The sequence below is a fragment of the Penicillium expansum genome, assembly GCF_000769745.1.
Source record: "Penicillium expansum strain MD-8 chromosome Unknown contig359, whole genome shotgun sequence".
NCBI classification, from domain to species: domain Eukaryota; kingdom Fungi; phylum Ascomycota; class Eurotiomycetes; order Eurotiales; family Aspergillaceae; genus Penicillium; species Penicillium expansum.
In genome coordinates this window covers 1-14,378 of record NW_015971204.1, presented here as the reverse complement: position 1 = coordinate 14,378, position 14,378 = coordinate 1, and the positions used below count along the sequence as shown (strand labels likewise).

At 47.1% G+C, this 14,378-nt stretch overlaps 4 protein-coding genes across 4 annotated transcripts; 1 reads left to right on the top strand and 3 right to left on the bottom strand.

Moving 5' to 3' along the window:
- Window positions 1-2,414: 2,414 nt before the first annotated feature.
- Window positions 2,415-5,374, bottom strand: pldA (uncharacterized protein; the record flags this gene model as incomplete). Its single annotated transcript, XM_016747458.1, has 7 exons — window positions 2,415-2,429; window positions 2,491-3,039; window positions 3,138-3,598; window positions 3,653-3,913; window positions 3,962-4,583; window positions 4,633-4,785; window positions 4,844-5,374. The coding sequence occupies 7 exons, from the start codon at window positions 5,372-5,374 to the stop codon at window positions 2,415-2,417; spliced, it is 2,592 nt and encodes an 863-aa protein (XP_016602006.1).
- Window positions 5,375-6,671: 1,297 nt separating this feature from the next.
- PEX2_101870 (RFX family transcription factor) lies at window positions 6,672-9,448 on the top strand (the record flags this gene model as incomplete). The annotated part of the gene is made up of 4 exons (XM_016747457.1): window positions 6,672-6,690; window positions 6,764-7,466; window positions 7,521-7,838; window positions 7,891-9,448. 4 exons carry the CDS (start codon window positions 6,672-6,674, stop codon window positions 9,446-9,448), a joined length of 2,598 nt encoding a protein of 865 aa, XP_016602005.1.
- A 1,309-nt stretch (window positions 9,449-10,757) lies between these two features.
- On the bottom strand, window positions 10,758-10,922 carry PEX2_101860 (uncharacterized protein; the record flags this gene model as incomplete). The annotated part of the gene is made up of 1 exon (XM_016747456.1): window positions 10,758-10,922. The coding sequence occupies one exon, from the start codon at window positions 10,920-10,922 to the stop codon at window positions 10,758-10,760; it is 165 nt and encodes a 54-aa protein (XP_016602004.1).
- Window positions 10,923-11,114: 192 nt separating this feature from the next.
- PEX2_101850 (sulfatase domain protein) lies at window positions 11,115-13,916 on the bottom strand (the record flags this gene model as incomplete). Its single annotated transcript, XM_016747455.1, has 2 exons — window positions 11,115-13,476; window positions 13,597-13,916. The coding sequence occupies 2 exons, from the start codon at window positions 13,914-13,916 to the stop codon at window positions 11,115-11,117; spliced, it is 2,682 nt and encodes an 893-aa protein (XP_016602003.1).
- Between the last annotated feature and the right edge of the window lie 462 nt (window positions 13,917-14,378).

Sequence of the window (14,378 nt, the reverse complement as noted above, 5' to 3'; positions counted from 1 at the left end):
ATAGAAACCTCCGAATGACAGTTCAATCCAAATTGTCGGGACGGGACATGTCTCGGCTCTATACAATTCAGCTCCACTTCTGATTTTAGTTGGGTTCATAGGATTATACCAGTCACTTCTGTCATATTTCTGGGATTTCTTCACTTCCAATTAGGTTAATTCCCCTTTATTCTCTTTTTTTTAATATTATTATCCCAATGCGCTATACTAACCCAACACTAAAAAAAAAATTAGTTTCAAACTAAATGATTCACTCGGGTCTCTTCCGGTTCCCCCCTCCCCCCCCAGCTTTCTGGGAATCGTCCTTTGCGTTGAGACCTCCCAATCATGTCTTCCCGATCTTCATGATCTCTACGATCAAAGGCTCTATTGTCTCTTTGTTAGACCGGGATCTACCTAGTCGCTCGCCTAAATTTTGTATGCAAGATATGATTTCGGTACATCGATTGGGATTTCTCTTCCATATACTCCGTACTCCGTGTGCATAAACATATTCAGTTTATTTCTTCACATATTCTTTTGAATTTTGCTTTTGTTTTTCCTTTTTCCATTCCTTTTTCTTTTTGAGGAATTCAACAATTGATTCGGTTACATGCGTCATCGGCTTGGTGCGTATTTCGGTTCTTTAGTTGTCGACTGGTTGCATCTGGGATCCCTCTCTCACCGTGATCTTGAGAGAGAAGTATATAATGATTGAGTTGTCCTGGCTTTTGACTCTCATCTTCTCCATCTTCTCCATTGACCTCTTCACTTCATTGCAAACTCTCTCTAAAACTCTCTATCTTCTCCTCCTATATCCTATTGGTTTCCTCAATCCAACTACTTGGAACCATTCTCCGCTTCTCCAAGTGATCGACGCCAGTTCCCAGTCCCTCGGGTTTTGCTTAATATGTGAGTTTTAGGGAGCATTGAACATTAAAGAAATCGCAATCTAACTATAAAAACAGCCTTTCCAAGTTGAATATCCAACATGGCCAACCAATGCTCCGGTCACGTCTTTGCCATTGTCCAGGCTACCAATGGCAACATCCTGACTTGGCGCTGCTCCGACTGCAACTCTGGACCCTTTGTGGCCATTTGGCGCTGCAAGATCTGTGGTCATTGTCGCTGCAATGCTTGCCACACCAATAAGGGATAGATGTATCACGGTAAGATCCCTTATGAACTCTATGATTTTGAGATGCTTTCTCCCCTTGCAAAAGACTAACTTCCTCAAAGAGACATCTGCATTTGCTTTCTGGCATTTACAGAACTGATCTACTACTCTGCATGCACCCTGTGCAAGGGTAGTTCCCACCCACCCAACCCCTTGGGGCTGGGTTTCTTTTCAATCCACCTTCTTCGTGGCCTCGTTTGGCGTGTGCTTATGCATTTTGATGTGTTCCAAAAAGTCCCCAAAAGTTTTTGATGCACTGCATCTCGCATCCGGAGGAGTTATACTTAGACCTTTTTTTCCTTCTTCTTTATTGTTTTCTTACTCTGTTTTATTTTGGGTCAATTTTCAATTTGTATTCTAAAGTTTGAATCTGGATTTCCTCAGGGAAAATGTGACATTATCTTATGGATTTTATATCATCTCGTTTATACTACAATTATGCACCTCGTCCAATATAGTTACCCTCCCAGCACCCCAAAGGGACCGTGTTAGGGCAGTTACAGCATGTACTATGTAGAACCTTGTGAACCCTATTTGAATGTAGGGTTCTGATCTTCCCCCCATCATACTATAATGAGCAAAGTTCAAGTTTCGTTCTCGGTCTCGGATTCGGTTATCCAGCTGCGCCCATGGAAGATGAAAAAAAATATTGAAATACTATACTGAAGGGAATAAAAGGAATAAATGGAATGAAAGTACTACAAATACTAAAAGTACTAAAAGTACCAAAGTACCAGATATTCAGTGCCAAGAAACAGGCTAGTCCATTCCTTTTTCTGAGGAATCTTTTTCCGATAGCCATTCAAATGAGAATGAGATGTATCTCTTTTGGCGGAATTGCGGTTCAGCGAACCCGAGGCAAAAGCAAAGAGATTACGGAGCATGAAGCACGGAGTCAAGATCCCCAAATATCCTAAATAAGAATAAATAGGAATAAATAGACTCCAATTAGAGAGACCGTTCCCAGGAGGCTGGGACAACTCTATTGCTTCTCCACTACTCCGTACGGACCTTTGGATTTAGATTTTGCAAAAGTACCATCTATTTAGGGCTTCCATAGTCTTTTGGTGTGGGGATGTACCGACTGTGTACTCCGACATATTTCTTTTTTTTTTTCTTTTTATTATAGACATTCATGGATATAATTTGAATTCATCTCTTAATAACAAGAAGAAAGAAAAAAGAAAAAAAAAAAAGAACAGATGGAATTATGTGAAAGGGGGAAAACATGGAGATCTCCTCTTCTCTTTCAGTAGGTTTAGGTGTAGATACTCTATCGAACAATTAGCAATCTCATAAATAAATCAGAAATAAGAAATATCAATCAATCTCACCTCGGTAATCTGATTTACAGCCAACCCAGGCTCCGCCATTTCAGCGTCGCGCAGGAAATCCAATGGCAACCAAACAAGGTGACCCTTGATGAGATCCAGCTTCTCGCGCACATCCTTGGCCGGCATATACGGATCGAACAGATGTCCTTCCTTGTGTGTGCCCCGTGGCCGGAAATTGTCATAGTCCTCAAAAGTCTTGATATGATCGTCAGGGTCCGCCCGGAACAGCATCCGGTACGCCTCGGTGTTCCCGCTTGCCTGCGACGTCCAAGTGTTCCAGACCCCATCGCTGAGTGGATCCATCACGAACTCGTTCTCCGGCCCCTCATCGATCTTGTTGAGAGATACATCGGGCGGCTGCGCGTTCGGGTCACCCGAGCCGTCGTATTCTTGGGCCCGCAGTAGGCCTAGGTGTTCCCGCCACAGTTGCCGTCGGAGCGTTGCGGCCAATCGGGATGCCCGGTACGGTTGTCCATTCATTTGACTGTCAATTAAGTCTTGGTCTTCCATTACGATGGCCAGTTCGCTATCGTGTGAGCCAAGCTGGGACTGTGGGGAACATTGAACATTAGCTGATGATACAGACCAGAAAATAGGAAGTGAATGCGTCAGATGTGACGAGGGATGAAGTGCTGGTGACTACTTACCCGATCGTTGATGTTGGCGCTGCCGCAAATGATCGTGCGATCATCAACGATACACACTTTGCCGTGCACGTACAGCTCCTCCTGGACGATGTTGCCCTTTTCGGCCTCTGGGTCGCCCTCCCAGATCTCGTTGGACATCTTACCCCCATTCAACATGCTGCAATGCGCTACTGAATCCCTGCTGTGCAAACCATCGTCGGCCTTTCTCTGCTCGACCTTATCTTGGAAATTTTGGAGCTTGCGCAGAGTTTCTTTCTTCTCACTTTGGTCGGCTGCGTAATCCTTCTCGTTATCATCGCCATCTTTCCCCACCGCCGGGTGCACACTTTCACTCATGATGGTCTCTGCGATACCACGCTGAATATCCTGGTATGTGACATCGGCTTGCTTCTCGAGCTCCTCGAGAACGGGCGTTTTGTTGATTCGGTCATAAGCGCGCAGAGCGAACACGAAGACGTGTTCTGAATGAACTCGTTAGACATGCAACCAAGACCAAGGCCGAGTAAAAAACTTACCTCTTGGGTCAATACCCTCTTTCTCGATCTGCCCAAAGATGGAGTGCTCGCCGCGACAAATCGACTTGTACTGGTAGTCCATGATCGCCCGAGTACCCAATGCAGCATTGTCGCGCAAATCGCCAGCGAATCCAGGAATCGCAGGGATGACAATGATAACCCGGAATTTTCGGCCCTCTTTGCCTGCACGCACGCAAGCATCGACGATCGCTCGGCCGATCGTGTTGAAAATCGGGCGCTGTTGATCACCCGTGGCAGTGACTTATAAAGGTTAGCGAAGTACATTAATAGAAGAAGACGTAAACATACTAAAGAACTGGTTCTCAATGTACACATAGTGTTGGGCATTGCGAATGCTCTCGCAATACGCGTTTTGGATACTGTGCTCGTTCAGAATACCGCTGCTCCAGTCGTCACTGCTGCGCACGATTTGAGCGCGTACAGTGCCCACGTTACCGCGAGGCTTGGTCGATAGGGGTGTCAGCGGGTGTTGGATGTATTCTCCGCAGGGGTACTTGGGCCGCTGCACAGCAATGATATCTTCTTCCTCGCCTGTGCGGCCCTCCATTAGTAGCCAGTCGACATCGTGGCTGCGCTTGTATTTGTCGCGCTTGATGAAATTCCAGCGCAGAACAAAGTGTTCGGCAATGTCATACACACAGTCGCCCTGCAAGCCCATGGCCACGTCGTGCCAGGGCATGCGGCCAAAGTCCGCTTTGCTGACTTCGTTACTCTGCCAGTCCTCTACGCTCTGGAAGTCCATGATCCGGTTGTTGTTGAAATCCTGTCCTGGGAAAATGTCATCCCGCAAACCTGCTGGATGGACATCGGCCAGTGGGTGCTGGTTTGCATCCCATCGTCCGAAACAAAGATCAATGCCTCCAATGAAGCCCACATTGTAATCAATGACGATGAATTTCTCGTGGTGGGCCTTGATGGTTGTTAGTCTATCCCCCAACCAATTGATCTTATGCACATACCCAGTAGAGAGTCATATCAGCAGCGTTCTCGAAGATATTGTGGTCGGGGTGGCGCATAACTCGAATATTGCCGTAGCCAGGAGTGCCCTCGGGGCAGAGGTTGCGCAAGGCATGTTTAGTGTGTGCGGAATTACAAGTCAGGGCTTGGTTGACCTATAGTATAGATGAATCAGTTTGGTTCTTCTCTTGATAACAGCAGGAAAATGCCGACCTCTTTGTAGACAATGATATAAATCTTGACACCTGCTTCTGCGCGTCGCTTCAGGACCTGATCCAACCGCCATTCCTGGTGCTCGACAGGAGGGCGGCGCAAGAAGAGTTCTGGAGAGAGCCACCAGTCGGCGATGTAGATGGTCTCGGTGGCTTTCTCCAGAGCCTCGGAGACTGCCCACATGTAGTCCTTACCATCGACATACCACTTGACGCGATTACCGTCGTGAATAGGTGCAAAAGATTTGAAGCGGTGTGAGTCTGCGATCTCGGAGCGCTTGCGGTCTGTCGCCTGTTCATGCTCCTCGTCATGACGATGGTTTGGGTTTATGATATTAAAGAACTTGCCAACTTTGGCCTTCAAATGTGTAGCTTCAGCTTTGACATCGTGGAGATGGGTGTCTGGAACAATCAGGTCAGGGTTTTTTTTTTTTTTGGATAGAATGAGAGTGGGGTTCTCAATTTCCCAACCTTTGAATGTCCCCTCTAGATGATCAATTCCTTGTCCAAACTTCTCCTTGAATTTCTGCATTATTGGGGTCTGGGGGACCAGAGTTGGAGAAAATGGGGGGTTGGAAGGGAGGGGGAGGGGGAGATCTGGAGATGCTATTATTTCCTTTAAATTAGTGACATCACAGCCCTACGCTATGATTTGTCTTTCTAATGCCAAGGAAAATATTCAAATGCCGATCAAAGTACGGAGTAGTATTCTATGCTAATGTTTTGTATGGATGATTCTGATTTTGTTCCTATTTTTATAGGGTTTTGCCGCGTGGAGCTGTCTTATATTTCCGTGGTTCCTAGTATCGGACCACTCGCTTCTTTCTTGGCAAAGTCTGAACCCATAGACCTTGTTTCATATTGAATTGTGTAGAATGGATAGGCAAATAGAAGTGAATATCAAATAGGAACGATCTGGGTAGTGTCGATCATATAGAATGTTTATCGGTGTTTGTGGTGGAGATATACACACATATATACATAATATAATATAGTAACCCAAAGGAGAACATCTCAAAAGATATCATAGTGGTATATCAGAGCTAACCTCTTTAACATCCTGAAGCCAACTACTTGATGCATATGTATCCAAGTTTGCTCCGTATATATAAGTGTCGTACGTATAACATATAGTTGATGTTAGAACCAATGATGTAATTGGACCCGAAAGCCCTGGAGTTTCAAAACGGGGTTTCAAGGGTTCCTCCGCACTGATTTTAGATCATTTCCTGATATATAGATGCTATGGAAATGACTATTCTATGGATGTTACCTTAGATGTTGATTGTTTTGATATTCCAAGCTTTATATAAAACCCTAATAAAGGTCATTGTTGACATGGGTCACGTGATCCGAAGCACCTTCGAGCTCAAGTTCAGAAGATAGATATTTTTAAGAATATAACCTGTGTACAAGATGGAATATATTTGTGATGGGATATTTCACCTGCATTAATAAACCCTGAGCCCATGTTAAAACATGAATCATTCCTCAGCTGATTGTTAAAAAGTTGTTTTGTTTGGCAGGAATGCTGACCGCCAGCACGTGACTGGATGGGAAAACAACGTTGTCAGAGGAACGGGCCCTTTTCTGTTTATCCTCCCTCGACTCACACAACGCGGCTAGCCTTTCAGAGCCCAAGGCTCGCGACAAGTCGTCACTTTTTGGTTAATGTTCTTGCATCGTTTTGGATTGCATATTTTGTTTGTCGGTTGTGCCTGCCTAATTTTGGATTTGAATGGTCTTGTAAACGTTGGGAAACGAGACACACGACTGGCCATCGCCCTGGTTACCGGCTCCTCCACTTACTAACTTAAACGAAGCAGAACATGATGCCGCCAGAACTCGGTAAGTGCAATGCAGGACTAAGAAAAAAAAATCCTATGCGGGTCATTGATTCCCATGCTAACATGCCTACAAGCCCGAGCTCACTCGCAGGGAAGTGTGGTATCCCAGACAACACAGATTGCCCCTCAAAGCCGGCCAGGTACTGCAGACCCTGTGCGAGCACGTTCTGAAGCCCTCTCACGGGCTAGCCGTCGTCCTCGGTCCAGAGGATCAACGGCAAGCATCCATTCGAGTACCACCCAGCAAACCCAAGACCAGCACCTCGACGGGTTCCCCCAGTTTATGCCATCCCAAGTCGGAACGGGCCAGCATATGTTCAACAACCCGGAGGACATGCTGATGCGATTTGGACATCAGCTTTCACATCACAGCGGTGCACCGCTGGATCAATCAATGCAAGACACTCACGCCGGGATGTCTCGAGCCGAAGACTTTCCAAATCACACGATGCAGGGCCACCCGCTTTCCCATCACCCTATACAGCCTGAAATTGCAAGCGGCTTGTCTGGTGTATCTGTTCCACAATATCAGCCAATGTATGATAGTGGTGTCGAAAACCACCTCCCGGACCACATTGTCGAGGATCAAGAGATCTCAGAGCCAGGGGCTAAGAAGAAAAGAGGAGCTAGTTCGACGGTGGCAAACGACAACGAGTTGCGAAAGCTGCTTCGCCAGTATGAGGGATGGACCCTCAAGCAAATGGCGGCTGAAGTTATGAAGAATGAGGGCGGTGGGGGCAAAGCTGAGAAAGTGAAGCAGGTCTTCGCGATGATTTGGTAAGGCAAATTGCCGGAAATGCTTTGCAACTATTTGTCTAACTGTATGCGCAGGCTGAGAGAAAATTGCCGTAAAAGCAGTGGTTCAGTACGTCGTGACCGGGTGTATTGTTGCTATGCCGAGAACTGTGGAACGGAACGCGTCTCAGTACTGAACCCTGCATCATTCGGAAAGTTGGTTCGCATCATCTTCCCTAATGTACAGACTCGGCGTCTTGGAGTTCGAGGCGAGTCCAAGTATCACTATGTCGATTTGTCAGTCATTGAGGAAAAGCAACAAAAACTTGCGCCTCTCAACCCACAAATCGCCCATCATTCAAATGGCCCTGCTTCTATGCCCTCCAGGGCTGCAAGTGCGATGCGCTCGAGAAGGTGAGATATAACTGACATCGATCTTCATTTGCTCTCACTAACGAATGACTAGTGCTAGCGTACAGCAACCGACCGCAGACACTGCCGTGTTCCCATCTCCCACAACTTCATTCGCCCCTCGATTCCCGAACAATACCTCTCCTGCCGACTGCAATTGCCAAGGCCAAACTCCATCTGGGCCAGATGCAACCATCACCCGCGAGAATGTAGCCCAGCAGGCTGGGAAAATGATACACCAGATGCTTCAGTTCCCGATGGATGAGGACACTTTGATTGATAACGATACCCTTCAACTTCCCGATATTCGTGCCTACTTACCTGCAAACACCGACTTGAAAGTTGCTGCAGCTCTTGCTGCCCTATATCGCTCCCACTGCATTTCGGTCATCGATAGCTTCCGATATTGCAAGGAAAGAAACCTTATGAAATATTTCTCCGCTTTCCATGGAACATTGACTGTTCCCGTTCAAAAGTTGTTGACCCATCCCAACCTTGCTCCATGGATCAAGGAATGTGATTGGATGATGTACCAGAAGATGATTGCATTTGTGGCGCCTCTAACAACCCAAGTGGTTCCCAAGCCAGTCCTAGATGCTTTTAACTCCATCTCACAACGCCTCTGCGGTCATATCGCTGAGACCTTCAAGACCCAACCAAACCATGTTTCCTTAGCACGCTTGATCCCTGCGCATATCTTTTGCAATCTTCTCAAGCACATGCTTGATGTGAACCAGGCTGCCAATGCCGCTGCCGCCTGGCTTTGCCATCCGGATAACCGAAATCAAATGTGGACCGATTTTAAGACTATGGTCAATCCGAGGGATATGATGACCAAGGCGAACATTCCAACGTGTGCTGAGCCAGCGACGGAGCAAATTCTCAAGCATGATATCCGTGCGCTCTTGACTCCATTGACTGATACCGATCCCTCCGCGAGCTTGCTTTTCTTTACTCAACCTGATACTCCCGATTCTGTTGAGGCCCACAAGTTCCCCGTGGAAAGCGCTCCCGGAGATGAGTACAACTTCCCCGACAAATGGGTCCAGTTCATCCTCAACATTCCTGCTGCCTTTGCCAACCACCGCACCCAGTGTGTCATTGAAAAGGTTGATGCCTTGTGGGATAGCGTGTTGCACCGACTTACTCTGGCCGGAGCACCAAGCTTCAGTGCGTGGTGGATGACAAAGGTTTTTTTCCACGAGATGATGGTCTGGCAAGCAGAGAAGGGCGGGTTCATGCGCAACACCCCCGGATCACTGCAAAGTGCGACGTTTGGTCCTGAAACAATCGGCCACTTTCAGATGAAACAAGCGTCCGTTACCGAGACATCCCCTTTTGACGCATCAAACGATTCCCAAGCCAAATCCAACCCAAGTCCTCCCGTGGCCCACAATAGCCACCAAAACCATCCCCCCAGCCAACATCCAGAATTCAAACACCCTACCGGTGAGAAGCGGCTTTCTCTTCAAGATCAGGGCTTCCAAGGTCATAACAATGATGACAGCGCAATTGATCTTGAGGATGACACTATGTTACTGGCAGTTGGTAAATATGGTGACATGATGGTCTCCGATCCTGCAGATGCCGAAGGTGATGTCGTCGTCATCTAGTCTAATTTTTGATTTCTGTTCATGAGTTGGAGTTGGATATCCCTTGTTTCTGGAGGCTTCTCTATTGGTTGTGGATGGCGTTCCCACGATTTTCCTTTGTTCTTTTCTTTTTTTCATCTCCTTTGTTTGCATGAAGCGATGAGACATGAGCAATGAGGCTCTCGAGTCTTCCTTGCATCCCCGGCACGCCGGGTGCTTTCTTTGGTCAAAACCTACAGCATTTAATCGGCGTGGCGGAAATCAGAACTAACTTGGTTCTTGCTTCTCCTTTTCCTGTTTGTTTACTTTTGGGTCTCCCATCGAGTCCCTCTGTACATATTACTTGTGGGCGTACCTTGATCATTGGCGCAATACTTTAATGTCCATGAATAACAGTTGTCACACACTTCTAGATGACCTCTAACTTGGTTGTATTCCCTCTTATGATTCTCAAAGTCCATATCTTCGCAACTTGAATTTGCCCCGTCGCTGGACATAATTAGGCAATATATCAAAGGTTATACATAGCAAAGTCCTGCACAACATACTTCTGTTGTATACTAATGGACATATGATTTATACCTCTTACCGCCTTCGTATATCGTACATATTACTCTGTAGAGTAACAGTAATGTAGAACATGGATCCATCTGTTCAATAGGTTTTTACCTCCTGGGAAATGAAAGTCAAGATCCTCAGAGCAAAGAACAGATCTTGTCTTTTTCAATTGAACACTAAATCCACTTGTAAATTGCTAAGGTGGTTCATATATAGTAACTCGTATACTCCGTACGGATCATAGAGGATGCATGCCCTTGAAAGCTAAGACTCTTGGCAACACGTCATAGGTCCAGAGGGTACTAGTTAACGCGGGCTTTCCCTTCCGGTTAAACAGGCACTGGGCTTTACATCAACTATAAAATCGTGCACTTTAGTCGGAGCAATTCACTAACTGAAATGGATTCTTACTTCCATAAATGTGAGTTGTTCATTTTATAGTGTGTGGTAGTGATCATGAAATCTTGATTAGTTTATGAAAATGTATATCCGCAAACGGTGTAAGTATACGTAGTATGTACATCGTGTCCCACATATGATGATACCCTTCATAGATCCCTGGAACATCTTAAAAAAGAAAGTCAATAGAAGCTGAAAAACTTATCCCGTGGACCATCGATTCCTTTACAGGTGCAGCCGCCAGCCTAAATAAGGTTAGTTTAGATTACTTGACCTATCGAAGACATTTACGTGGAATGAAAAGATGTTCAAGGCGAGAGAACAAGGTGATATTTGCAATAATATAACAAAAAAATTTGACATCCAGTTATGATCAGGTACAGGTGTTCGCGATAGGTAGGATGAATATATAAACAAGTACATGAAGAAGAATCGCTTCTACTCCGGACGACATGCCAGACTGATTTGCCGGGAGCTCACATCCTGAGACACACGGTGTCTCATTCTTGAGATTGACTGTGAACCAAACGATCAACATAAGGCTTCACGATGGACCCGGCAAAGCTGTGCTCGATTCGCTCCCGAACCCCATGCTCGGGACCGCCATGGCGACATTGTCGCAAACCCAGAGTGCCCATCCCAAGCAGACACTTGGTAGATAAGGCATGCAAGTATTAAGATAGATGAAATGTAAATCAAGATTGGCGCCTAAGTCGGTTCATAAGAACGCTTAGCGTTTCTCTTCTTTCGCCGGTTCTTTGGGCTCTTCTTTGGGCTCTTCTTTGGGCTCTTCTTTGGGCTTTGGGGAGTATCTCCATCGGTCCCAGTTCTCCAGGACCCACCAGTTCGTGACATAGGCTGCGTTGTAGAGCCAGCCGAGAACTTCTTCATTATCATACTCCTTCTCGAGTGCGGCCGCTAGATCGGCAAGACTGAAGCGCTCAATCGGGCTGAGCTCGTTCGGGTCCTTGGACACGTCGGAGAAGCGCCATTCCACGTCATTGACTAGCGGGATCACCAGGCGGAACTCAGGGCGGGCAGCCGACCGAACAGATAGCCATGAACCACCGGTGTTCATGACTGTGAAATGCCAGGCTTCGCGTCCGTCGTGCTCGACGACCTGTGGTCGGATCAGGGATTGACCTTCGTACAGCGAGCGAATATCGCGGGCAGAACGTGTGCTGTCTTGGCTGAGGGATGCCGACTCGATCAACAAGTCGATGATGGTGGGAACGATCTGGGTGCTGATGACTGGGGTGTCAATCTGGACGGGAGGGAGTTGAGGGTGTGCAATCACAATGGGGACCTTGAAGCTACCAACGTGGGGGTTGTCATAGGGAGTGATACCGCCATCGTTGGGGAGGGAAAGACCGTGATCTCCAGCCATGACGAACAAGGTCTCATTGGCAACTCCCTTCTCCTCTAGGATATCGAGAAGATTTGAAAGCCAATCATCCACATAACCAACCGAGTTCAGGTATCGATTCATATCGTTGTTAGCCCCGGATTTTGAGCCCATCATATCTTCATAGGCGTCGTTTGGAACTCCCCACGGATGGTGAGTGGTACTCGTGAGGTGGGTGAGGAAGAGACGCTGGTGGTCCCGTTCCGCATCATCGAAGGCATCACGGATGTACTCTCGAAGCTCAGTTTCCGGATAGCCATAGTAGTTCACCTCGGCACTGGTGACAGGATAATGCTTGGCCTCGGGCTTGATGATGGTCTCCTTGGTCTGTTTGTCACGGAATCCCAAGTGGGGAGTCAACTTGTTCTGATTGTCGTACATTTCGGTGACAGACATCATAAAGGTCGAATGCCACGGCCATTTGGTGAAGTCATCCGTCTCGCTAGTAATATCCGGTTGCTGGTTGAGCATGTCAAAGACTTGGGGCAGACATGGTTGGTAGATATGATGTTCGAATTCGCGGTTGAAGTCAGCGACCAGTGGGGTCACACCACAGAAACTTCCGGTCAAACTCTTGAGGGTATATGTGGAAGAGGTGATGGCATCTTTGGCGCTGATGCCACCATAGGCTTTGCGGCCGAAACGGGCATTGTCGTGCTCAAACCCATTGGGGAAGTTGGTCAAAAACTCGGCAGTGCGGGTGAGGTTTGACAGGCGATCTACAACCTCTGGGGGGATCGTCTTGTCCTTCCATGTTTCCGCAATGCGCTTGTACATGAAGCTGTCCTTTTGCAGGGGGAAGATATCGGCACGTGCACTCTCGAGTTTCAAGAAAACGACATGCTTGATCTTGACATCGCCGCTAGCCAATGCGTTGTGAATCTCCTCAAGCACCGGCTTGTCGAGGTTGGAGATGTGCAATGGGTCCTCTTGCGGGTTGTAGTGAAGCGCGAGGGGATCGGATTTATCCCAATCGTCGAACCCGGCGATGGGTTCCTTTGACATCCAGCTCCACCGGGGTGCCGGGCGCAATGCAGTGGCCCGATCCAAATAATCGAAACCTGCCGGCATGCCGGTGGTATCGACGGGGGAGTGACGCTCCGCACCCTCAATGACGGGAGTCAAGGGCAGGGTGGTGGACATGTACATGTATACCGGGTCCCATGGTCGCATAAAGCGGAGGAAGAGGAAGAGACCGAACAATCCGAGGATGAGGGCCCGTTGGGGTACGCCATCGGTCACTCGCTTGGACTTCGGGAGGCGGTTGGGTAGTCGAGCGGTATTCAAGAGATGATCCCCCTCTTCGTTATCACTGAGATCATCGTTTTCATCCATGGAGATTTGTTCGTAGATTCGAGGGTCGGGAAGGTCCGGTGCTGGGGATTTGGATGGCCCGAAGCGCTGCACCAGGGGCTCCACGTGCGGTCGCACACGAGCAAACAACCATCGAACGGGCCAGGCCCAGACATGCAGGATTCCTCCAGCGATGGCATGAATGGAATGAGCAGCAAACAATGAGACTGTTAAAAGGATGCCCTCGACAATCAAAAACCCGGTCAAACCGGTGAGTAGGGTATGAATGGCAGCGGCATCACCATTGAAGGATTTGGCTTGGCGCCAGTGGATCTCGGCACCGGTGAAGACATAAAAGGAGGTATTGGCGGCAGCCATGAAGGAGACGATAAGGCTGTAGCATATTGTTAGATAATTTTTGAATTGAATTGAATCCGATCCGATCAGATCCGATCAATTAACATCCATGTGAATGCCAGAATGAAGTTGAAAAAGGGGGCACGTGGACACTTACCTAGAGGGGATAACCAAGATGGCAAGCAGGGCGGCTCCCGGTCGCCACGCGACCTTCTGAGCGAGAATGCGAAACAGTAATAGTATCACCACATCTTGGAAAAAGAAGGTAAGACCCCATAAAAATAGTCGGGGAAGAGGTAGAGAGTATATATGAGCATAAAGATGAAGTAATTTGGCACTGAATAACGAGAGAACGGCCAAAGTGAAGAAATAACGACGGGCAAAGTCCCATACGGCATCCAGAGTCTCGCCAGGAGAGTGACGAACACGTCGGATGCCGTGGCTTAAATAAGCATGGACAGCGTGAACGACTTTCATGATATATATGTGTGTGTATATATATATGAAATGAAATGAATGAAAATGTATATATATCATATATACTTCACATCCCCATCTAAAGAAAAGGAAGAAGAGAAAAAGGAAGAAGAAGGGTTCCCTCAAAGGGTCTTCGGATGCCAAGACGTCCACCTGGTGGGATTTAGTGGAGACTGCAACTTTTTGCAACCTTTTGTAACCTTTTACTACATTAATACATAAGGGTACATAAGAAATAGGATGTTAATAGGACATTTATAGGATATTAATTGGATTAATTGGACACTTATAGTACATTAATAGGATTAAAAGGGATTGAATTAGATTGAATTATATATACGGAGTAATCAAATCATAAAATACATCAAGATCACCAATCACTATCTTTTATGCCAACTAAAATTGATCAAGTGGCCCCCAAACTCCCTTACCCCCTCCCCCCTCAAAGTCCTCCCCCCCCTC